The sequence below is a fragment of the Vanderwaltozyma polyspora genome, genomic scaffold, assembly GCF_000150035.1.
Source record: "Vanderwaltozyma polyspora DSM 70294 KpolScaffold416 genomic scaffold, whole genome shotgun sequence".
Lineage (NCBI taxonomy): Eukaryota > Fungi > Ascomycota > Saccharomycetes > Saccharomycetales > Saccharomycetaceae > Vanderwaltozyma > Vanderwaltozyma polyspora.
The window spans coordinates 14,810-40,440 of record NW_001834590.1 but is presented as its reverse complement, the minus strand read 5'-3'; the positions used below and the strand labels follow the sequence as shown (position 1 = coordinate 40,440).

Below are 25,631 nucleotides of genomic sequence, written 5' to 3'. Positions count from 1 at the left end.
GAATTAATTATATTAACAATATTAATAATAAAATAATGAAATAGAGTAATGCTAATAATTATAATTATAATTATATATATGTATGCAGTTTTATGAATATGATTACGTAAATAGTATTATTGTTTTGTATTTATTATGCTAAAATGCAGAATTAACAGATCATCCTTTGTTAATTTTAAATTTTTTGAATATCATTCATCAATGCTTGAGCTCTTTCTAATAGCTCTTCTCCTTTACTATTTCCATCATTTGAATTATTCATGCTAGAGGTGTTGAGCTCACCGCTCGAAGATAGTAATTTGGTACTTCTTCTTCTTCTAAGTGGTTCTGGCTTACCTTCAACACCACGAAGTTTTGAAAGAAGCAGATCTACTGCATCACTTGTCGACTTGTCATCTTCTTCATTTATCCCATCCCCTTCCTTTTTAGATTGTGATTCCAACATATTTTTTCTTTGTTCATAAACTCTTTCAGATTCCTCTCTTTCTATATTTTCCTTTGCGCACTTCTTAAAGACAGATAAAAACTCAAGAATATTTGAGAAAAAGCTGTCATTGCTATCTTTATCCTTCGGATCTTCACCGTAATACACCAACAACTTCGTAACATCGTGCTTTGTTAAATTGTATTGGTCCTTCAAGAGCTCACTCTTAGTTTTAGCTCTTGATACCTTGTATTTCACCTTTTTCAGGATACTATCGTTAGGATGCAACTTCTCAGATTTTGACAACTTGCCATTAGTGACAGAGTATACAACTGAATTGACCTTAGCACAAAATTCGTCACACTCAGTTCCTATATGTTCTAATGTAACCTTACCTAAATCTTCGACCTTCGTTAAATCGTCGATAAATCCATATACTTCTGGGTATCTAGTACGGATCAATTTCTCGATGAAATGTAAAAAGGAAATATTATTATTTGAACTAGATTTGATAAATGCTAATTTTGAAAGGGAGCTTATTTTTACACCCTCTACAGTTTTCTTATTCATATAGTTACCGATCTCTAAGACAATGTATAAGAAATCACGAAATCTTTGTGAGTTAAGTAACCTCTGGATAGCATCATCAATCTTTTGGAGTTTAAACACTAAATCATAATAATCCCTTTCGTAAGTATATAATAGCAATAAACATTGCGAACGATCTGCCCAGTAATATCTCAAATTATAACATAATTCTAAGAATAATTTATCAGCTCTTTCTAATTCCGACGAATCTTTCACAGGTTCTTCCCCGGAAAGATAATCTCTACTATATGGAGCATAATTACGACTTATACTTCCTGGAATATTGATTAAATCTTCCTTACAAAAAAATTCCAAAACACTTATATTCTTAATAACCTCATCACTGCACGATAAGACAAGATCTAAAAACTCTTTCTCAGTGTAATTTGAATACATATGTAAATTGATTCCAAATTGTTGAGCTAAGTCTCTAGATAAGAATGATTTTAAGTTCGATTTTTCTTTATTCTTCTCAGTTTTAGATTTTTTAATAACAACTTCCTTAATTTTAAAAGAGTCTTCCACTTGATTAAAAATACTTCCATATTCCAATTCTTTTAGGATTTCACGATTTTCCAAATTGTATTTCCAAATTGTATTATCAATGTTTTCGACCTTATCCCAGTGAATTTGCTTCAAATTTTTAACATGCTGAGGTTTAGGTTTTGCCATATTTGTTAGAAAAGCTGGAGGAGGAGGGGGAGGAGGTCCTGAAGATGGATTTTCTAATGTGTCTTCAGATTTATTATTTTGCTTAATGGAATTTAACAAAGATGGTGGCGGTGGAGGCGGAGGAGGAGGAGGTGGTGGTGGAACTGGAATAGAAGATTTAATTTGATCTGAAGGATGTGCTGCTTTTTTAACTTCATTAATAATAGGAGGAAGTACTGTTGAGGCAATCTGCAAGTTTTCTGGTAAAGGAGGAGGGGACGGTGGTGGTGGTGGAGCAGGCATGGAGAGTTGTCCCAAATTAGATTTTATGACACTAGGAATAATAGACATATCCGTACCTTTAGTGCTCTCAACAGATGACATGGAACTAACCTTGTTCTTTGTTATGAGTGATTTACTAGATCCAGGGGCCAGTAAAGTATGGTTATCTGTTTTTTCGTTATTTTCTATTTTTTCTCCAGGAAATTTTTTGTTGTCATTCAATATAATAGCAGATCCTGTACTAGCGTAAATATTTCCATTAAACTTATTATCTTTGGACTTGAATCCCAAAGATAAAATTGATGAAGAGTCCCAAGTTCTGATTATCAAATAAATTATTTGGTCTTGACGGAACATATTCAGAATTAGAGCCATTCGTCAAAATAGAATAAGGAAGTGATTCATTTGAAATTGTCCCATCATTAGGGTAATTAATACCGATCGAGCCAGTTTGAAAATCACCAAACTCTTGTGAATTTAAGAGAGAATTTGCAGAATGTACGAGGTTTTGATTTAACACTAACTCGTTTCCCGAAGAATATAGCTTGTTGTCATCATTGAAAAATGAATCACTACTTAAAGTATTCATATTGGATATATCACCAGGATAAATAGGATGTCCTGAATTAATGGAAGAGTTGTTTGTAATATTACCTCTTATACTGGAATTTGATAGAATTGATTTACTTCCAAAATCAGTACCATAATTTGAATTTGGGCTTGGATTCACATAAGATGATAAAGATGATATTCTTTTACTTTTCAGTAGTGACTTTGAGCTTGCCCTTTTCATTGGATTAACTTTGACGTTATTTTTTGCTTTCAAGTTTTCAAAAACATTTGAGTTCACTGATAATGTTGATGATGAACTTCTAGGAGTGCTATTGACATTTTTATGGGAAATGAGTCGATCAAACCTCTTTTTCTCAGACCTTCTCTGTTCATCTGATGACTCTAATCTCTTGTATGACTTCTTTAGTTCTAATTCGTTCTTTTCAATTTGAATATGGGCACTCTTTAGCTGTGCTATTAGTTCTCCCTTATCCAGTTGTCTCTCTTCTTTCAAAGAAGATATCTCTGACTGTAGGTTATCAATTATTTGTTCTAACGATTTCATTTCATTCATAGCCCTTCTTGCAATCTCATCTGATTGAAGTCTATCCATTAATTCGTTAATTGAGTTTTGTACTGTAGACTCTGGTGATAAAAGAGTGTCATTATCTTTATAAAAATGATCCAATAAATATCCTAGAGTAGACCCAAATGATTTGAATAGTTTCATCGATTCTGATTGTGTTCTTGAAGTCAATATTTTATTTAGAAAATTCAATAATTCACCAATGGGTTGTTCCAAGGGTGTCTTTTGTGATTGTGAAAGTAATAATTGAATTTCATTACCATATGATACATCAATGAACATCGAATTATTGTTCGATATCGATAATATTATATCTTGTTCGATTTTAGAATAAATAGAGATTTGTTCTTTTATTACTGTTGAAGCTAAATCTTTCAGAAGATGAAATATGTGATGAATACCAAATTCTTTCAAATTTTCTATAAGTTTATATTTCCTTTCAAAATTTGGTACAACTTGTAAAATTGAATTGATTAAAAATAAGCAAGTTGTTAAATATTCTTCAATTAATTTGTCAAATCCTATTAATTTTATGTAATGATTTTCTGAATTTTTATTTTCTATCAGATCTTCAGGATTTGTTAGATACGCTGTCATTCCTTTCAGCCATTGGTTAAAATGTGGCGATAAGCTTGTCAATACAGTTTCGTAACCTAATTTATTATCGATGTAAGTTAATAACAATAAAAGTTCTGTGGCTAATAATTTAATTTTAATGGAGGTTGCGTCAGATGATATTAGAGAAACGAAGTAGTCGATTAATTTTTCATTTTGTAAGACCAACAATCTACCTTCATCAAAGTTCAGTACCCTTTTAAAACAATTCAGATAGACATATTGGTTTTCTTTTGTGATTCTTTCATTTATCAATGAGAGGTAATGAATATTTTTTTGATTGATAAAGGACTGACAAAATGAACTTTGTCTTAACCATTTTTCTAGTTTGTATAGGTTTTTATTAAATACTGTACTGTCCTCGAAAAATGACAAATTTTTCAAGTCTAAATTGAATTGTATTGAATCGAATGAATTATCGATGTTTGATAAATCTAGCTCCAATTCTGAGTCATTCACATTGTTGGAACTGTTATTGTTGTCATCATTGGTATCGTTATTTTCCAATTCCAAATAATTCGAATATTTCATTTTACATATTAATGCCCATTTCCTTCTTGTTGAAATATTTGCAAATGCTTGTGAATTTAAGTTCCAAAAATATGAACCATCTTTTAATAAATTTTGAAATAAATCATCAATTAACTTTTCATCATCAGGTATTTCATTCGGGTTAAATTCTATAAAATTTTTGTTATTGTTACAATATTTATTATCCTTTGGTCTATATTTGTTTTCATTATTGCTGTCATCATCATCAGATGGTATTGTTATAATTTCTGAGTGATCACTTGTTGATAAACCAGCACCTGCAAGTGATAAACCTGTTAATACTAAATCATTTGTATTTTGATAACCATTTTTTCTAATCAATAGATCATCATTTGATTTTGACCTTTTTTTATAACCTTTTGAATCTAACCATTTAGAATTGTTTGTAAAAAGATGCTTCATTTCCCCTCATAAGATGTTATTAAATTTTTTATTAGAGTTATTCTTTTGGTCTGATTGGGTTAATTTCTATAAAAGGTGGTATTTCTAATTGCTCCGAAACTTATATTTTTGATCTTTAGTCTTTTTATTCAATATTTTTATTTCCATGCAGAATATATTAAAATTATGTGGCAAAATGCAATTTTTCTTATTATAGAATATAAGAATTTAATAACGTTAGGTTAATGTTACATTTCAAAAAATTCTTTTTGATCTAAACGCGTAACTTAAAATATTAGATATACGCAGAAGGGGATCGAAACAGGTTGTGTAGACGATACGCGTTATTGCTACGGCACACCACCCATCAAAATACATTGGCATCTGGTGCTAATTGGATTAGATCACCTCAAAAAAGAAACAGAAAAACACCATAGTCACGCGATAACCACGTGCAAAGTACCAAAATCAAAACTTCAGAAAAGAAAAGAAAAGCAAAACTAAAATGGATTGGAAAAATTATATCAAACAGTTATCAACACATACAATTATCACTCTATCTTCTCATATCAACCGTAAAGTCGTCCGTTACATCTTGATTTACTTGAACTGATCTAGTATGTACCCTTTCTATGCAAAGGGAGCAAATGGTTTGTGTGTACATGTCGACTGTATGTTTATTTATATACCTTGTATTTTTATTAATTTTTGTTTGTTTGTTTGTTTGTTTGCCATATAGATCTAATCTGCCACAAAAAAAACAACAAAGATAATCAGAACCATTCAAATAACCGCCATCACCAGACACGAAGTGTTCGTTTAAACAGGCTCATCCTTGTTTACATTTTAACGCTCCCCTGGACGAAGAAGTGTCAGTTGTCCTGTATCGTGTCTCTACTCTTTAAGTAAGTAAAAGTGCGCGTATATATATAAGTGTGTATGTGTATATATTTGTGACGCTTTCTTCTTATTTACTTCTACAAGTATCACGTGGAAAGCGCAAGTTCTACCGACGCGTTCTCACATGTCTGTTTCTTCCAAGATGCCTTCCCCTGCTGTCCGTTCTCACTTCCCAACTGCGAACAGCACCAAGAAACCACATATCCATAGCCATAGATCTCTTTAAATACGGCCAAGTAGCTAACCGATGATGATGATCATCAACTCAATGACCTCCAACTCTCTCAAACAGAGAGAGAGTTAGCCTAAACCCCGTCGTCGAGGTAATTATCACACTGCCAATGGTTAGTTGTAACATATACCTAGACAAAAAATGAATGACATGCTTACCATTACTCCGCTCTTGTTTACTACCCCGGTTTTCCGTTCTCGTTCTCGTTCTGGTTTCCGGACCTCCCCTTCGCCTTGCCTTCCCCCTTAATTTAATCAATGAAATAAAATTGGAGTAAAAAAAAAACAAAGAATCGGACGAATAATTAAAAATATCTACCACTCACCTCTCCGGAGTTAATACAGTTTTTCCCATCACCCCCAAAGAGCTAAATTAACCCAATGAATCAAATGAATCAAATACACACAAAACACACATGCATGAATGCACACACGGTTCCCTCTCTGTCTCTCGGAGTCAGCGGTTATACTTTTACTTCACTCTCCCATCAATCTCATCATTTAGGAGATACCTGAATATCAATCAATATTGTATGGTAGCATCGTCAGCATCGGCATCAGCATCAATAACATTAACATTAACAATACTGAAAAATTTGATAAAATTGTCATATGCTGGACCGATTAGAGAGCTTGTATTCATAATTGATTAATAACAAAAAAAAAAGAAGAAGAAGAAGAAGTCATCTCAAACAAACTTTTAACCTATTTCACTACCTCCCTTCCTAGCCCCCTTCCCCTCTCGTCTCCTTTTCTTTAATGGGAATATTAAAGATTTCTTGATTATATTATAAATTGACGATCACAAGTCGATAGATTAGAATCTGGAGACGTATATAAGTCAAGGAGGTTAAGTTTATAATTTATAATTTATAATTTATAATTTATTTTTTTGTTTTCATCTTATTATTGTTCTGTTCCTTTTCATTGTTGTCTTTTGAATCAAACACTTTTAAAGAAGATACTCTTGTGACTAAGTGTTATTGACCTACGTTTATCAAACACATACAAAGTTATTTTCTATATTGGAATTATTCTTCATTCTATTTGTTGTTTTTTTAGGGGAAAAGAAAAATAAGACTCACGGTAAAATTATTAAAACAAAAAAAAATCTATTATTATTAAAATGTCTCAAAGATTACAAAATATTGGTAATCATTTATCAGGTTCTAATGGTCAATCATGTCCAATTACTTCAAAAAGACCAGATGATATTGTAATTGTCTCGGCTAAAAGATCTGCTATTGCAAGAGGTTTTAAGGGTTCTTTTAAAGATGTCAACTCTGATTATTTATTAACCCAATTCTTAATCCAATTTTTTAATGATTTACCTCCAGAAATTAGAGAACATCAAGATTTAATCCAAGAAGTTACTTGTGGTAATGTCTTAAATCCAGGTGCTGGTGCAACTGAACATAGGGGTTCTTGTTTAGCTGCAGGTATCCCTTATTCTGTCCCATTCATGGCTTTAAATAGACAGTGTTCTTCTGGTCTAACTGCTGTTAATGATATCGCAAATAAAATCAAAACCGGTCAAATCGATATAGGTTTAGCTTTAGGTGTAGAGTCAATGACTAAAAATTATGCAGCTGTTAATCCATTGGGTAGAATCTCTGATGAGTTGAAGGCAAACAAAGAAGCAAGAAAATGTTTAATACCAATGGGTATAACAAATGAAAATGTTGCATCCAATTTTAGTATCACAAGACAAGATCAAGATAAGTTTGCTGCCAACTCCTATAACAAAGCTGAGAAGGCCGTTAAGACTGGTTTATTCAAAGATGAAATATTACCAATTCAATTACCAGATGGAAGAATTGTAGACACCGATGAAGGTCCACGTCCAAATGTCACTCCAGAAAGTCTATCAAAGATTAAACCTGCATTCATCAAAGATAAAGGTACTACCACTGCTGGTAACGCTTCCCAAGTTTCAGATGGTGTTGCTGGTGTCTTGTTGGCTCGTAGATCAGTTGCAGAAAAATTGAATCTACCAATTGTAGGTCGTTATTTAGCTTTCCAAGCTGTTGGTGTTCCACCCGAAATCATGGGTGTCGGTCCAGCTTATGCTATCCCAAGAGTGTTGCAAGATGTCGGCTTACAAGTAAAAGATATCGATATTTTTGAAATCAATGAAGCATTTGCTGCTCAAGCTCTTTATTGTATCCATAAGCTAGGCATAGATATAAATAAAGTTAATCCTCGTGGTGGTGCTATTGCTCTAGGTCATCCATTAGGTTGTACTGGTGCTCGTCAAATTGCCACTATTATGCGCGAATTACAACCAGGTCAAATCGGTGTCACTAGTATGTGTATTGGTACTGGTATGGGTGCAGCAGCAGTATTTGTCAAAGAGTGATTTGAAATTTAAATATTATTATTATATATTCATTATATGATTCATATTTTATTGTTAATAGTTCTATGAAATGAGATTTATGATTGACTATTCTCTATACTGATTTACTTTTCCTATAAATGCCCTAATTTAATTGTGAATAGAATTCTTTCTTAAGTTTGTCTATTTCATAAAATTCTTTCTTTAATAATATTTCTTTTTCCTGTATTAGGTAGTTCAACTGCTCTGCTAAAGTGTAGTTTTCCTTTTGCATAGTTTTCGCTTTATAATTGAAATTCTTAATAAATAGTTCCAACTTCCTTGTTTGATTATTATTCTGCTCTTTTAGACTTTTACGCAATGTCAACTTTAATGGAGATTCAGGATAATTATACGGTACGCATAGTCTAAAATCATCAGTTTTGAAAACGTCTTTGAAGGAAAAATTTCTCAAGCTAATGCCATATACTGAAACATATTTCCCATCATTAAATAAAACTAAGCTTTTTTCTCCAAATCTTTTCTTAAAGTCATCAATTTCTCTCTCTTTATTTTCATTTTTAACTACTGGTTTAATTCCCCCATTTTTATCACTTGAAATTGATTTAGCTTTTGTTCTCTTTGAATATCCTTGATTACCTTTTCTCTTGTCATTTAAACTCTTTGGGGAAATTTTATTATTTATTTTATTTGGTTTATCATCATTAGAAAGGTTGGTCTCTGGATTATTATTTATAGACTTCTTAGACTTTTTATTAGTCCCATTTTTAAAATTCTGCTTTCTATTAAGACTATTCTTTTTATTTGAAGGTTTCTTAGCAGTAGACCTCTCTATAGTTTGTACATCGCTATTCATGATTACAATATTTTGTTCTCGCTTATTTTGTTGTTGATATTCATCTTTTAGATTGATATTAGGACATTAAACCTTAAAAGTTTGACTGTTATTTCAATTAGCTCCACTCTTATTTTACAAAGCTTTTTTCAAGAATCTTAAACTCATCGGCTCGACAAATTCTAACGCCTAAAAAAAACAAGGCGGTGGCATGGTGATCCTCAAATACCAGATGGGTACAATTGCTAACCATAGTGTAATGTATTCTTATATTGATAAAGTTCCCCAACTACTCTTATCTGGAGTATTAGTGATGTATAACTTGATCAATTTAGTTACAGGCCCTGTTTTATAAAGAAATTTACTGAACTTAGAGTTAGTTATCTGGTGAATTTCTTGTTTAGTGATTTTTTTTCATTAATTCTAATTTTAAATGAAGTATAAGAAAGTTGACGTCAAATTTCCAGTCTCCATTGATACTATGTATATATATTCCTATTTCTTATATAAAGTATTCATATCTATATTCATTAAATATTTAAAATAGGGCCCTTTATAGTTTAGATTTATAATTGTGCTTCGTTTTTAAGAATTTGTTCGGCAGTGTCATAAATAGTTTCTTCCAAAGTTCTTAGTTTGAAGCCAAGTAAGTTTTTAGTAACATCACTGTTGACATTATTAAAGAAGGTTGCCTTTTGAATATCAGTATTAGAATTACTTTTTGGAATTGATCCCTTCAACTTAGGGAATTTATCGTTTAAAATATTAACAATATCTTGCTTAGTGAATGGACCATTTTGCATCAATAACCTCTTGCCAATCAATTTATCTTCTTGCATGGCTAAAATGTGAGCCTTAGCTACGTCACGAACATCAATGTATTCACCGTCACGGGTAGTTGTGACTTCATCGGTTGGTTTAGCATGAATCATTTGATTAACAAATTCGCAGGAAGTGTTCAATGTTCCCTTAGCATCTTCCAAGAATTTTTGTGGACCAAAGACGAAAACTGGGTTAACAGTAGACAACTTAAAAGAAACTTGGCCTTCATTTTCTTTTAAGAAATCCCAAGCAGTTTTTTCAGCAAATTTTTTAGAACCACAGTAAGCTTCAACAGCGTTTGCTTGAGCACCTTCCCATGTTACTGGATTCCAAGATTCTTCAGTGAAAATAGTTTTACCATCATTGTAAGTAGCGAAATCCATGATAGCAGCAAAAGAGGAAGTGACAACTACACGTTCGACTGTCTTTGCAGCATACTTCTTAATAGATTCCAAAATTCCCTTTGTACCGTTAGCAGCAGGGATTAACAAATCTTTTTCATATTCAGTAGTATTGAAATGGAAAGGGGAAGCGGTATGTAAAACATATTTGATATCTTTACCATGTTTTTGGAAGACAGCATCAAAAGCATCTAATTTGGAGATATCTTCGACAATTTCCATTTGAAAGTTTGGATTGTTACCAAACTGTTTGATTAATTTGTCAATTTTACCTTGTGATCTTGCAGTACCAATAACTTTGTAGTTTTGATCTAAGAGATCACCAACAATATGTTGGGCAATGAAACCAGTAGCACCAGAAATTAAAACACTCATTTTACCTCTTTTTATTTGTTAAGTTCTTTATTATTAACCTTTCTTTTTATTGATTATATTATTATTATCTTATAATCGTATAATTGGTGGTATTATATGAGTAAGAAAAAAAATTGTACAATTAAATTGAAACTCAAATGATAAAACTAAAAATCATTAAAACAATTAAACTCATCTATTTATATAATTCAATAAGTTCAGAAATTCTACAATGTCCAAATATATGGGAATTCGAGAGAAATATACACATACCGTACTAGCAGCATAATAATAATAACTATGAAAGATGGTATGATATGGTATGGTGATATGCATGATAGGGAAACAAGAAAGGGAATCCCATTGCTAATAGTAAGTAGTATCTACGGTCAAAAATAAAATAAAAAGAAAAACGTAAGAATTATTGTATTAAAGGGGTAACTCTCGGGCGAGAACTCGTTCAAGAAACAAAAAAATTTTTGGCAGCATCCTCTTGCTGTATTGAGTTAAAATCGGCAAATTCGTTTTGTATTATTAATTAGCAAAAAAAGAAGATGTGATTTTTTTGTTTTTATTTTAGTTCAAATTAAGCATCAAAAATGTGAGAAGAGACTTAAAAAAAAAGAAGGCTCGTCAATTTGCTAGAAAATACTTTACATTATTGAGAAGCTCGGGTCCGAGCCAATTTATGTCTATTTCCCGAAATTAACTTAGACAAGTTTCTACGTTAGAACTATTTTTTCAACCAACCTCTATATTTTTTTTCGCCTCCCCGCCGTCGGCTCGGCTCGGTTCGGTGTTCTTGAAATAGGTATTTATTTTATCTGAACGTACGTTGAATGTGTTTTTAATATGCTAAAACATATTTCCGCTAAGAAAACAATGCACTAAACAGACGAATTATGATAAAATTATTGTATAATTTGATTTCGAATAGTGGAAAAGATAACACTAAAGAAAAAATTAAGGAAATTCTTAAACTTAAAGTTATTCAATAAGTTTCAAGCTACTGGGTAATGTTGGATAGAATGAATAAATCACTTCTATTGTTTATTCGATTTCAACAAAAAAGATGACTTTAATGTATACCGTAAATGATATCCCTTCATATTAATATCCATGATGCCATTTTACCGTTATTATATAGATATTGCTTAGTTGTTTATTATCTGTCCCTATACACCTCGAGCAGTTGATTAAAATAAAAGTTTATTAGTTACATGAATATGGATATATATAGTATATGTTGAGATAATTGTACATGAAGTCATATATTTGTCATTGGTCTAATAATTGGTCTCATACGCAATTTGTTAATTGGTGTTTCTGCAGCGGTTTCGCAGAATAAAGGAATAGTTAGTCATAAAGCATTTAACATGTCAAACTAGTTGATTTATACTTCCATTTCTTTTTTCTCGTTTTTAGGTTCAACTTTGTCGAGAGCTACTGCATCTTCTAGACGCTGGTTACGTAGTAAAAAAGCACCACCTAATAATGGAACTAAAAAACAAAGACCAACTATTATTAATATTTTTTCAACATGCTTGTATGCATTTACCACTATTTGTCTCTCTGGTGATTCCCAATTGTACTGTAAGATGAACTTTGTTGGAGAATTATAAGCAAAGTTAGCTAAAGTAGAATTGTTTAAGCCTTTTTCGATTTTATCTGGTAAAACATTAGTCCAAATGGCACCGGCCACAGATGATCCTACAGATGTACCGATTGTACTAATGGCCATGAAGAGTGACGTAATGATAGCCATCATTTCATGAGTAAGAGCAGAAGCCTGCATAGATGCTTTAGTTGGATATTTAATAAACCCGTTACCAAAACCTAACAAACAAAGAGCTGCAATAATACCAGCATATGCGTTTGTCCCGCCAGTATATCTTTCTAATAACCCAAAAGAAAGGAACCAAACAGCAATTCCAAAGAAAATGAATTCCTTAGTTCTTCTAACTTTTACAATAACTAAACCTAATAAGGTTCCACTTAGTGCAGTTACGAATGTAAAAAGGGAGTTTATTCTTGTTGCTGATTTTTTTGTTTGATTAACAGCAACAAGAAGAATGGTATACATGTATGTTTTTTGCATGTAAAATGCGGTCTGTAGGAAAATAGCAATTATAAGAGCGGAAAAAACACCTCTGTCCTTGACAGTTTTCCATGGTGTTAATGGATATTTTGCAAATTTAATTTCCCAGGTTAGGAATGCTGGAAAAGCCACTACCCATCCTAAAACTTCAGGAACAATAATACGAGCTGTTTTCCATTTCTTATTAAGACCACCAGCTAAAGTGAATGGGACTAGTACCAAACCAAAGAATGCTACTGCCAATAATAATCCTATAAAATCCAATTTCCATAAGAATATTTCAGTCAAATATTGTTTCCAAGTAATATCTTCTGGCTTATCGAATGAAGATTTTAAGGTATCATTGTTTTTCCTAGCCAAATATTTCATGTGTAGCAGAAGTATACCGAATGGTATACATGACAATGGGAATATAAATGCCCACATACCTATGCCCCACTTCCAATTTTCGTCCACAGCTGATGCAATATCACCACTAACCCAGGTGTTAATAACATTTGGCAAAACAGGGAATGCAACTGCCGTGACTCTCCAATTTAGATTAGAAAAATCTGAAACTAAAATTTGGACCATCATTACAACACCATCGTATCCTAATTGGAATAGACATGCGCCTGCTGCAAACTTAGAAACGTCAACGGCTTGCGATTCGACAATTGTACCTACAACATAAAACATTACAGCTACTATTAAAATTGTTCCTCTTCCAAACAAGTCAGAAGCTCTTGCAAACCAAATTTGACCAGCTGCAGATATAACACTCTTGATTGCATTGACGGTGGATAATAATGAGTGTTGTTTATATGAAGAAGTTGCCAATGTTTGATATGGAGAACGTAACTTGTTGTCTAAACCGTAGGCATAGCAGATGAAAAATAGACATAAAAAGACTATTGATCTCCTTGTAGGTGATGAATAATATTTAGCATAAACCTCCGAATTGTAAACACCTGCACTTTCTTCCAAGTGTGGTTCTTTCTCACCATTTAAACTATTTGTTGTAATTGAACTAACAGTTATATTAGACGAAAATTCTTCAGAATGAATAGTTTCATTCTGTTTAATATTCTCATCCTTATCTGTAATCATAGCTATGGAGTAATTTATCTTTGAATTTTAGTATAGTTATATTCAAGGCGATCAGACCAGACGCAATTGATACAAGGCAAAAAGTTCCAAGAATTAGATTCCTACTAATTCTATTCAGTTGAATATTCTACTGATTTACCTTTATATAACTAAATTTAATGAATATATGACTTCCTAAAAAGAATTCTTTTCGAATTGCACTGAATTAATTCATTATATATAAAGCTATAACCACACCCATAAATATGAAATAAGGTGTAATATTAGTTATGGTCTGTTGGAGGTTGATATCCAATTTTTCTTATCTCACTGTTTATATCCGTCATTGCATCTACTAATAATAAATATTTCGAAGTGTAAAAAATTGCCGAAAACTTAATTTTAATTCGATGCGGCTAAATCTCGAACCATCAAAATGATCGCACTTTCTTCGATGGTCTCTGGATCTGGAAGAAATCTCAAAAAAAGAAAATGAACTATCGATTTTAGAAACCAAAGGAGCGATAAAGGTGCATTTATTGGAATTTGTCGTTAAAAAAGAACTGACGATAGGATAACTTGGAAATTAAAGTAAGAGATCTATCCAGGTACAATAGAGGCAGTTTGCAAAATATACTTTAGAGGTTTCGGCCCTAGTATAATAATGGAGATGAATTATTTATTGGTTCTAACTTTTTTTTTCTTTCTAAATATTTTGAGCTATTATCCAAGTTTGAATAAAAGCCCAGCACTTGAAGGGCAAGGAGAGGCATCTGGTGGACCTGGGTACAAGGAAAGGGTGTAAATAGATAAATATCAGTCTAATAGGTTCAAAAAGGAGTTCTTGTAGTTTTTTTATGATAAAATGGAATGATAGTGTTTATTTTATTTAAGCTATAAAAAACAGGTGTAATATATACGCTTGTATATGTCTACTGATTACGAGAGCTTAAAAGGTGTCGAGTAGCTTAGAAGTTAATTTTCCTGAAGTTTGGTACATGTGGCTCTATGTTCGAACGAAATTAATATATATATATATATATATTAACCCCCTTATTAAGAAGGTAGCTCTTACATTTTGTTCGGTATTATTTACCATTTGTTAATAGTAAATGAAAGTAGTTTCTTATTCTTATTGCTATATCAGTTATAATCAATTTTATAGAATTAAGATATTAAAAATTAATTTTCTGAGATCTACTTATCTGCTCATTTGAATGGTGGAGTTCATTAGAATAATTGAACTATTATGAGTCTAAATTAGTATTATTATCACTCTCTGTCGGATACGTCTTGAAGTAAACTTTAATCATTACATAATTAACAAAATCTTACTTTTTTTAAAAATAAAACAAGGAAATATTAGTGTTTAAGAAATAATTAATTATAATAATCGATATTTAGTATTGTCACAATAAATTTTATTGAATTCTAAGTACAGGAAACCGAGTTGGCATTGTTACTATATTAGGTGTAATGTTAAGAACACCTCGGATGTTACTTTAGTGTATATAAGCATGATAATTAAGGACAAAATGTTCTAGATTAATTTTGTACCTTATACTTTGATCCATATTTAGTCAATGCTTATGATTTTCTCTTCTAATTATCCTAGACGGAATTGATAAATATTTTTTCATCAAAAATTTGAGCTTTAATCATATTGACTAAAATATAGATAGGTGCTATCGTTGCATGTGTATCAATAATTATTGATGAATAACCTGTAGTTTAAACTTTTTCTTTTTCTTTTTCTTTGCTAGTCTCCTCCAAAACACTGTCTTCAGCGTTTTCGCTATTCATTTTATCAAATTTATCGAACGAGACAACATCTTCTAATCTTCTGTTTTTCAAAAAGAAGGCACTAATAAGTAATGGCACCAATAAACAAATACCAACGATATTCAACAGTCTACCTATAACCTTGTAAGCTTCAACAACAGCTTGTCTTTCTGGTGTGTCCCATTTGTATTTAAGTATGAATTTAGTTGGCGAACCGTACGCATAGTCAGCTAACGTTTCATTGGTAATACCTTCTGAAATTTTACCCGGTAATACATTTGTCCAAATGGACCCTGCTACTGCATCACCAAAAGCAGAACCAATACTGCTAACCGCTAAAAACAAGGATGTCATAACGGCCATCATCTCATGACTGTAAGCAGAAGCTTGAATAGAGGCTCTAGCTGGAAATTTCAGGAAACCATTACCAAAACCTAATATACAACGAGCTACAATTATACCAACGTGGGAATCTAACCCCCCTGTATATCTAATCATTAGACCAAACGATATAAACCAAACACCAATACCGAAGAAAATAAATTCTTTAGTTCTTCTCACCTTAGCTACAACAAATCCAGAAAGGAATCCTGTAATGACAGAAACAAATGAGAATAATTTATTGATTCTAGTAGCAGATTTTTTACTTTCGTCGACGGCAACTAGCAGAACTGTATACAGATAAGTACTCTGCATTTGATATGCAAATTGCAAAAATAAAACTAGTACTAAAGCAGATACAATCCCTCTGTTTTTTAACGCATCTTTTGGAGTTAATGGATAGCGGGCAAATTTTATTTCCCATACCAAGAATAATGGCAAAGCAAATGCCCAACCTAATACTTCAGGAACAATTATACGGGCTGTTGACCATACTTTTTCTTCACCACCAGCTAAAGTAAATGGGATTAAAATCATACCAAATATCGCAACTAAAAGTAACAACCCTACTAGATCCAACTTCCAAAAAAAGACATCAACCAAATATTGAGACCAAGTATAATGTTCTGGTTTTTTAAAGGCGACTTTTAAATCGTCTTTATTTTTCTTTGCCAAGTATTTCATATGTAGAATACAAGCACCCATAGGTATACAAGATAGAGGGAAAATGAAAGCCCACATTCCGATACCCCATTTCCAATTTTCGTCGATTGCTGCGGTAATATCACCACTGATCCAAGTATTAATAACGTTTGGTAACAAAGGAGCAGCCGCGGCAGTTACTCTCCAATTCAAATTTGAGAAATCTGCTACATAAACTTCAGAGAAAAGCACAATAGCTGAATGACCTACTGCATATAGACATGCACCAGCAGCAAATTTCGAAACGTCCACGGCTTGAGATTCGACGACAGTACCTACAACATAAAAAACAATTGAAATCATTAAAATTGTGGTTCTTCCAAACATATCAGCGGATCTTGCAAACCAAATTTGAGCAGCAGCTGAAATAACTGCTTTAATGCATGACACAGTTGATAGTAATGAATGTTGATTATATGAAGAGGTAGCTAAAGTTTGATAAGTACCACGAACGGAGTTATCTAGACCATATGCATATGCAATTGTGAATAATGAGAAAAAAATGAGGAATCGTTTGACCGGAGTGGAATAATATTTGGCATAAATTTCAACATTATGAACACCAAATTTGTCAGATTCTGCATCTGAATGAGAAGATATATGATCACTTTCAGAAGTCGAGGAAGGAAGTTCCTCAGAATATTCGAATTCGGTATTTTCTTTTTGATTATGTTTGATATTTATTTCCATAGCTAAAAATTTCTTATTCTTGTCTATTTTATTTCTTACTACCAGTAGTATTTAAAATGTGAATGGATGGTTTTAATAATGAATGTTTTCTTAAACAAATGATGACTATAATTATTCGGGTTTCAAATCGAGCTGATTGGGTTGATATTTATATAAGATTGAATCGTTTCAATTACAATCTTAAATTATAGAAGATACTGAAATGGATTTATATGGTGTACATTTACTTGCACCTAAAAAGTTGGTTTTAGGATGCCTTTAACGAAATGATCCAATATATTATTCTAATAAAAAGGGTGAAAGATATAATATTTTCTAAAGTCTTCAATGATTTAAAATCTTGCAAGGAAGATTTATAAAATGGAGCCAGATGTTATGTTCTTTATCCATATGGTAGGTTAGAGAATAATAAGAAAAGAATTTTTAAAAAAATGGTCTAATAGCAAGTGTTAACAACTATATACTAAAAATCAATCATCACCACTATTGGCCTATTATACTGGTTCTTATTATTTAGCTAATCTGCTCTCTCCCTGTCTCTATTTGTCTTTAAGAATAAATCTTTAACTAAATAAATCTTTAACTAAATAAATCCCAACTTCTATCGATGGCATACATATAGATGTGGGATAGGTTCTCCATGGTGAAACTCTTCGAAACCAAGAAATTCTAGGAGATGGCTGATATTGATGAAATTTAAATATGCAGGTGCAATTCGAATCATCTCTTAGAGCTCGACGCACAACAAATTCTAATCCACCTTTTTTTTGCCTGTTTTTTTCTCACGTATTTTTTTTTAGTTTCCCGATCAACAAACAACAGTTTCGAATTCGACTTTGCACACTAAATTACCAAATAAAAAGAAAGTCCCAAATTTGTCATGGGAAATTCGTTAATACAGAAAATTGGACAGTTAGTTGGTCGGTTTAACGATTTTTTAAAATTATTTTTGAGATCCTTACACTAACTAACTTGATATTTTTGAAGCAAGATATGGATGAAGATGGAGATAAATAAAGGTGCAAGATTATGAAATAACTGGTTTCCCTTGAGATTTGGAGGACGAATGGGTACGTTATATACATTTCAAATGTATATAACGTCCTTTTTCCTTTTATATTTCATCCATAAACGAAAATTAGATTAGAGTTGGCCAAGACTAATTATAATAACTTATTCTCACCTTTATTATACTATAGGGCATGGGTTTGTGTGTTGGGTGTATTATTTGAAATTTCATTGCTCTACATTCACTCGATACCAAAAAAAAAACAAATTAGGCTGTAATTTTATTTCAGCCATCCTTCTTAAATTGAATATTTGTGCCATTTTCTTTTTTTTTCCTTTTTTTGGATGATCTTAAGTTACTCCCTACTCTGTAAACTTGATCTTTCGATTTGAAAGCTCTATGTAGGAGACTATTGTTATTGTTATTATTGTAAAAAAAAATTAAAGATTTTGGTTTATTATTAGTGTGTTTTTGCTACCCAACTATGGCAAGAAATAAACAAAAATACTGGTGCATATCATTTGTGTATCTGAAAGGAAGTCAAAATTGAAACGTTACAAGGGATGGCATTGAATGCAATTAAACATTAAAAATTCAAATTAAATGGGAATGAAAAGCATTTGGTGGTTATTCGAAATTGTAAAATAAAACATTTCCCCCATTGTGCAAAGATATAAAGAAAAACAAAGAATATACTATGCTACAATAGATCACGAAAGGTTTCGTGCTATTGAAGATGTATTCCTTTCTTATTGTTTTAACGTGTGCTCAGGTTAAAATAGCCAGTTGTTTGAAATCTACTTGCATTCAACAATGATTGTATTATTTATATTATTAAATTCGTGAAATATCCCAATTTATTGAACAATATGTTTTTTAAATTCCACAAAAACAAAACAAAAAAAAAAAAAAGAAAGTCAACCACAAAAATTTTATTCATCAAAACATAGAAAGTTTGTTGGTGTGGTGCAGTCGCTACTAATTTCCAAAAAATAATAAGAAAAAAAATAACAAAGATAAATCTAATTTGAATTTGCGTTTTTATTTTTTCTCTCAACTAGCAACACATTTCTTTTCTTACCCCACTTTTTTTTTGGTCATTAAACCAATATTGCCCAAACCCGTTTGTTTTGTTTTGTTGTCTTATGATTTGCTCTTTTGCATAGCAGCGTTATGGAGATATACGGTCGTTATTGACTTAAAGGAAAACTCCGGGATCGTGCAGTTTCATATCCTCCACAATGATTTTTTTATTTGCCCTATTACTATACTAGTTGATAATTGGTGGTTGTGTAGATCTCGATGGACATATGCATGTGAAGCAAAATTGAATTTGTGTGTGTTTGGTAAGAAAAACAAGATCAAGAAGCAAAGGCAGAGGAAATTTAGGGATGATCTGGAGAACTTGGCAGATCTTTGTGTCTTTGTTAGTTTGTTTTTCCTAATACCACAAAAACAAGAAAAGAAAATTATACTGGCAAGCAGCAGTCCCTTTGTTACTCCAATCTCTTTATACATAAATGTACACACAACCGCACCCTCACATTCGCCCTGTGTTATTACTGCTTTCATTGATCACTTAAGACCGGCTGTTCTCGTTCTTCTCGTTTTCTTAAAAAAAAATACCCCATACATTTTCAATATCCGTCACCTCGGCGGTTATTAGAAATTTGGACTTTCTCCAAAGAAGAAATCTCGTTTCAAACGCAAATTGTCGCCAAACTCTTCTCCTTTGTTTTTCATTCTCTCTATATATGATGATATGGTTAGAGAGATGACATTTTCTATTGAGAAAAAATTTATTTGGCTGGAATTTGAAAGGACAGAAAGAAGTGATCTGCATTAGTATTTTAGAAATTAAAGTAAATTAAAGTTAGTTGAATTGAATTGAATTGCTATTATGAGTATTATAAATGCAACTGGGAACGGTAGTGCTTCCTTCCTTGATAATTCCTTATTTCTGAAAAATGTACTTATGAGGTGTTCTTTTTGTTTCTGACCTTGCTCACTCAAGATTCTAATTCAAATACATTGGGTCTATATTGAAGAGGGAATCCTTTTCGAATCCTAGACTCTACTTCCTTCTGTTACAAATAGAAAAGGGAAAATCGGATATTAGCAATATAATCTGTTACTTTTCTCAGGTGATACCTAATCCACACGATAGGTTACCAAAATTTTGGTCAAGAAATAAATATTTGTATCTTATTAAAATAACATAATATTTTTCGAAGAAATTAAAAAAAAAATAGAATAGCAGAACGGGAAGAAATACTTTTTGTTTCGTTTCTTTATTGTAAAATCCAAATTAGGCTAAAATAGATAAAAAAATTTTAAAAAAAAATGAAATTATTGATTTTTTGTACTTTATCGATACTTTTCCAATATTTGACTTTAATCAAAGCTGATTCTACAACTTACATTAGTACTTACTGGACAGGTACTTTCGCTACAACATATTCTACTTCTTTTTCAAAGACAACTATTTTACTTATACCAACAACTACCACATATTACTATATTTACACTCCAAGAGGAACTATCTCTACTACTACCACAAACTTTAACTCTATAACTCCAACTTTAACCACTGTTATATCATTGACTACCACAGTTGGTATAGATGGCTATCAGACAGAAGCAACGTATACTGTAGTTTTTTACCCCATATATTCGACAGCGTCTACTACATCAGTAAGATCGACAGTAACAAATACTCAGCCCACGACCTTTTCTACAATAACATCAACCTATACAGGAACAGATGGTTCAATTACGACAGAAAAAATTTATGAAGTAGCAATACCTAATAATTTATATTTATCTACTTCAATAGATGGATGGACTGGTACGTACTCCACAACGTATTCCACAATATTAACGGTAACCACAGGAACCGACGGGTCGACAACAACGGGAACGGTATATTATGTTTATACTAGTCGAAACTCAGGTATATCAGTTACCGTACCATGGACAGGTAGTTATACGACGTATTATTCAACTTCAGTCTCATATAGCACAACTGTCATTCTCTTGATCACAACAATTAATACAAGAACATATTATTTTATCAATATTCCAGAGTATTTCTCTACTATCACGACTACCGTAGGTGCTTCAGTAGCTTCAACTTACACGGCAAGTACTCTATTTACCACCTTTACAGATATTAATGGGAATGTTACAACCGAGACAATATATGTTATTTATACTCCCACTTATAGAACAACTTCAACAATCACAACTAGAAGCAACATGGTAGGAACGTTGTCTTCGACGTATTCTACATTGGTTACGACAATTACAGATACTCTTGGGAACCAAACAACTGAAACAATTTACTTTGTAGCCATACCAGATGCATTGTTTATGACTACAACTACAGCACCATGGACTGGAGCATATACGTTAACTTATTCTAATAGTTTAACTACAACAACTGATACTGCTGGATTTCAAACAACTATTACAGTCTACTATGTTGAAACTCCATTGCCTTGGGGTTGGTATATTACTACACAATGGACAGGAACATATTCAACTTATTATCAAAGTGGAGTTACTCTAGCGTTTGGATTTTTAGGAAATCTTTGGGGTTTATGGTTATTCCCATTATACTACTTAGAAACGCCCACTAGGAACATCTCTTTTACAAGTACAACTCATCGTTGGACCTTGGCAACAACATCTACATCAATCTCACATGCTACATTTATTGGAAGTGATGGACAACAAACAACAGAAACAATTTATTTTGTATATACACCTGCTCCAACCACAACCACTACTGTATTTTCACAAGGGACTTTTTCTGGTTCAATTTTGGTTACTTATTCTACGCAGACTATTACTACAGGAGCGGCTGATAATCTTATTTATGAAGTGATTTATTATGTAGAATTACCCTATGCATATGTACCGACAAATTCTTCTTTCACTGTTAGTACAACTTCATTTGTTCCATGGACTGGGATTTTTTCCACAACAATTTCTACAAGTAAATATACGACATTGGATGAAATAAGTAGTACTTTAGGTAATTGGGTCATGGAAGTTGTCATAGTATATACACCAATTATAAATTCACAAAGCTCGTCCTTTACCTACTGGACAGATTCTACTACTAGTACTTTTTCAACACTAATTTTTATTACAACAGATAAAATGGGAATTGAAACTACTGAGACGTTATATTTTATTTATACACCCACAATGGTGATATATTCAACTAGATATTATCCATTATCAGGAATGGGTAGTACGACAACTATTTCAACCGAAGTGACGACATTTACTGGAATAAATGGGTGGGAAACCACAAAAACGATATATGATATTGCAGTTCCGACCAATGGTGGGCAAACCACGATCTTCACGTCATGGACAGGTACTTTTATTTCCATGTATTCTACATCAGTATCGATTGGTGTCTTGACAACAGTCACATATTACTACATTGAAACGCCTGTAAACACAGGGACCATATCATATATAGCATGGTACGGTACTTATACTTCTACTTTATTCACAATAACTTCCACTAGTTATGGATACTCAAGCACATTTCTAGGTGCTTGGACAATTTCTATATATATTGTTGAAACCCCTACCTTTTCTACAACCATTTCAACACTAACTCCATGGCTACTTTCTATCACTTCAACATACCTGACAATATTTATTACATTTACAGGAACCGATGGAAATGTTACGACAGAAAAAATATATTATATCTATACACCATATAGAGCAACAACGACAACGACGATATTATCTTGGACAGGGTCCTATACAACAACAGTATCAACTACAACTCAAATATTTACCGGCCCTGATGGTAACGAAACAACTATAACTACTTATATAATCGCAACCCCAACATTACCATCTGCATCCTCGTTGCCCTCCCCATACACTACCACTGTAACTAGTGGCACGCTGACCGAAACCGATGTGGTTTCGTTCTACACCACTACAGATTCTCTCGGAAACGTAGTCACGACGTCCACAACGTATGTTGTTTCTGCATCCTCGTTGCCCTCCCCATACACTACCACTGTAACTAGTGGCACGCTGACCGAAACCGATGTGGTTTCGTTCTACACCACTACAGATTCTCTCGGAAACGTAGTCACGACGTCCACAACGTATGTTGTTTCTGCATCCTCGTTGCCCTCCCCATACACTACCACTGTAACTAGTGGCACGCTGACCGAAACCGATGTGGTTTCGTTCTACACCACTACAGATTCTCTCGGAAACGTAGTCACGACGTCCACAACGTATGTTGTTTCTGCATCCTCGTTGCCCTCCCCATACACTACCACTGTAACTAGTGGCACGCTGACCGAAACCGATGTGGTTTCGTTCTACACCACTACAGATTCTCTCGGAAACGTAGTCACGACGTCCACAACGTATGTTGTTTCTGCATCCTCGTTGCCCTCCCCATACACTACCACTGTAACTAGTGGCACGCTGACCGAAACCGATGTGGTTTCGTTCTACACCACTACAGATTCTCTCGGAAACGTAGTCACGACGTCCACAACGTATGTTGTTTCTGCATCCTCGTTGCCCTCCCCATACACTACCACTGTAACTAGTGGCACGCTGACCGAAACCGATGTGGTTTCGTTCTACACCACTACAGATTCTCTCGGAAACGTAGTCACGACGTCCACAACGTATGTTGTTTCTGCATCCTCGTTGCCCTCCCCATACACTACCACTGTAACTAGTGGCACGCTGACCGAAACCGATGTGGTTTCGTTCTACACCACTACAGATTCTCTCGGAAACGTAGTCACGACGTCCACAACGTATGTTGTTTCTGCATCCTCGTTGCCCTCCCCATACACTACCACTGTAACTAGTGGCACGCTGACCGAAACCGATGTGATTTCGTTCTACACCACTACAGATTCTCTCGGAAACGTAGTCACGACGTCCACAACGTATGTTGTTTCTGCATCCTCGTTGCCCTCCCCATACACTACCACTGTAACTAGTGGCACGCTGACCGAAACCGATGTGGTTTCGTTCTACACCACTACAGATTCTCTCGGAAACGTAGTCACGACGTCCACAACGTATGTTGTTTCTGCATCCTCGTTGCCCTCCCCATACACTACCACTGTAACTAGTGGCACGCTGACCGAAACCGATGTGGTTTCGTTCTACACCACTACAGATTCTCTCGGAAACGTAGTCACGACGTCCACAACGTATGTTGTTTCTGCATCCTCGTTGCCCTCCCCATACACTACCACTGTAACTAGTGGCACGCTGACCGAAACCGATGTGATTTCGTTCTACACCACTACAGATTCTCTCGGAAACGTAGTCACGACGTCCACAACGTATGTTGTTTCTGCATCCTCGTTGCCCTCCCCATACACTACCACTGTAACTAGTGGCACGCTGACCGAAACCGATGTGGTTTCGTTCTACACCACTACAGATTCTCTCGGAAACGTAGTCACGACGTCCACAACGTATGTTGTTTCTGCATCCTCGTTGCCCTCCCCATACACTACCACTGTAACTAGTGGCACGCTGACCGAAACCGATGTGGTTTCGTTCTACACCACTACAGATTCTCTCGGAAACGTAGTCACGACGTCCACAACGTATGTTGTTTCTGCTTCCTCACCTTCATCTGCCGTCTCTACAGCTACAGCAACTACCACTACTACTGCTGCTGCTACTAATACTACAACTAATACTACAACAACAACTACAACTACAACTACAACTGCTACCACTTCTATTTCCATTTCCTCAATTGTTTCCGATTCTCCCACGACGACCACTACTACTACTACAGTAGTTTCTCCTACAATATCTATTTCACCAACAACTACTACCACTACCACTACAACAATAAGTACGACTACTACCAGCAGTACTACCACAGCTCTTTCTACTACTTCTGTTATTACAACTACTACGACAACAGCCACCACCTTGAGCTTAAGCACTACGACAGTTACATCTACTACTACAACGGGTTCTCAAAACTTTGCAGTGCCTTTATCCCAAGCGAGAAATTCTTTACAGGCACTCATTCCTTTAATTTTTATTAGTTTCTTTGTATAAGCTAGTACAATAAATCATAATGGCTATATAATTAAAAATAATTATTTTTGTTTTTTTCATCTGTAGATGTCTTATATGAATAGTTAGAAAAGGAGTGATACCAATAGAGATTCAGCTAAAGCTTATAATCTTCCATTCGATCTGTTCAAATAACACCATTTGTCTATAGAATTTATTGGTAGCTATTAAATTTATTTTTATGTACTATTTTAATTGAATTTTGAGGTACGATGACTTATGACATTTCTATTTTTAGGCGATCTTCTATTAGTAATTGATATTTTA

General features: G+C 33.5%; 6 protein-coding genes and 1 further gene across 6 annotated transcripts, besides 2 other annotated features; 2 read left to right on the top strand and 5 right to left on the bottom strand.

The window, feature by feature from the left end:
- Positions 1 to 175: 175 nt before the first annotated feature.
- Positions 176 to 2,215: a sequence feature (similar to hypothetical protein; correction of possible frameshift sequencing error~similar to Saccharomyces cerevisiae BNR1 (YIL159W)).
- On the bottom strand, positions 176 to 4,652 carry Kpol_416p10 (the record flags this gene model as incomplete).
- Positions 2,217 to 4,652: a sequence feature (similar to hypothetical protein; correction of possible frameshift sequencing error~similar to Saccharomyces cerevisiae BNR1 (YIL159W)).
- A 2,236-nt stretch (positions 4,653 to 6,888) lies between these two features.
- Positions 6,889 to 8,121, top strand: POT1 (acetyl-CoA C-acyltransferase; the record flags this gene model as incomplete). The annotated part of the gene is made up of 1 exon (XM_001642902.1): positions 6,889 to 8,121. One exon carries the CDS (start codon positions 6,889 to 6,891, stop codon positions 8,119 to 8,121), a length of 1,233 nt encoding a protein of 410 aa, XP_001642952.1.
- A 124-nt stretch (positions 8,122 to 8,245) lies between these two features.
- SMU2 (Smu2p) lies at positions 8,246 to 8,956 on the bottom strand (the record flags this gene model as incomplete). The annotated part of the gene is made up of 1 exon (XM_001642901.1): positions 8,246 to 8,956. One exon carries the CDS (start codon positions 8,954 to 8,956, stop codon positions 8,246 to 8,248), a length of 711 nt encoding a protein of 236 aa, XP_001642951.1.
- A 545-nt stretch (positions 8,957 to 9,501) lies between these two features.
- Kpol_416p7 (SDR family oxidoreductase) lies at positions 9,502 to 10,533 on the bottom strand (the record flags this gene model as incomplete). Its single annotated transcript, XM_001642900.1, has 1 exon — positions 9,502 to 10,533. One exon carries the CDS (start codon positions 10,531 to 10,533, stop codon positions 9,502 to 9,504), a length of 1,032 nt encoding a protein of 343 aa, XP_001642950.1.
- A 1,372-nt stretch (positions 10,534 to 11,905) lies between these two features.
- On the bottom strand, positions 11,906 to 13,699 carry Kpol_416p6 (uncharacterized protein; the record flags this gene model as incomplete). The annotated part of the gene is made up of 1 exon (XM_001642899.1): positions 11,906 to 13,699. The coding sequence occupies one exon, from the start codon at positions 13,697 to 13,699 to the stop codon at positions 11,906 to 11,908; it is 1,794 nt and encodes a 597-aa protein (XP_001642949.1).
- Positions 13,700 to 15,409: 1,710 nt separating this feature from the next.
- On the bottom strand, positions 15,410 to 17,233 carry Kpol_416p5 (uncharacterized protein; the record flags this gene model as incomplete). Its single annotated transcript, XM_001642898.1, has 1 exon — positions 15,410 to 17,233. The coding sequence occupies one exon, from the start codon at positions 17,231 to 17,233 to the stop codon at positions 15,410 to 15,412; it is 1,824 nt and encodes a 607-aa protein (XP_001642948.1).
- A 3,352-nt stretch (positions 17,234 to 20,585) lies between these two features.
- Kpol_416p4 (uncharacterized protein) lies at positions 20,586 to 25,346 on the top strand (the record flags this gene model as incomplete). The annotated part of the gene is made up of 1 exon (XM_001642897.1): positions 20,586 to 25,346. One exon carries the CDS (start codon positions 20,586 to 20,588, stop codon positions 25,344 to 25,346), a length of 4,761 nt encoding a protein of 1,586 aa, XP_001642947.1.
- Between the last annotated feature and the right edge of the window lie 285 nt (positions 25,347 to 25,631).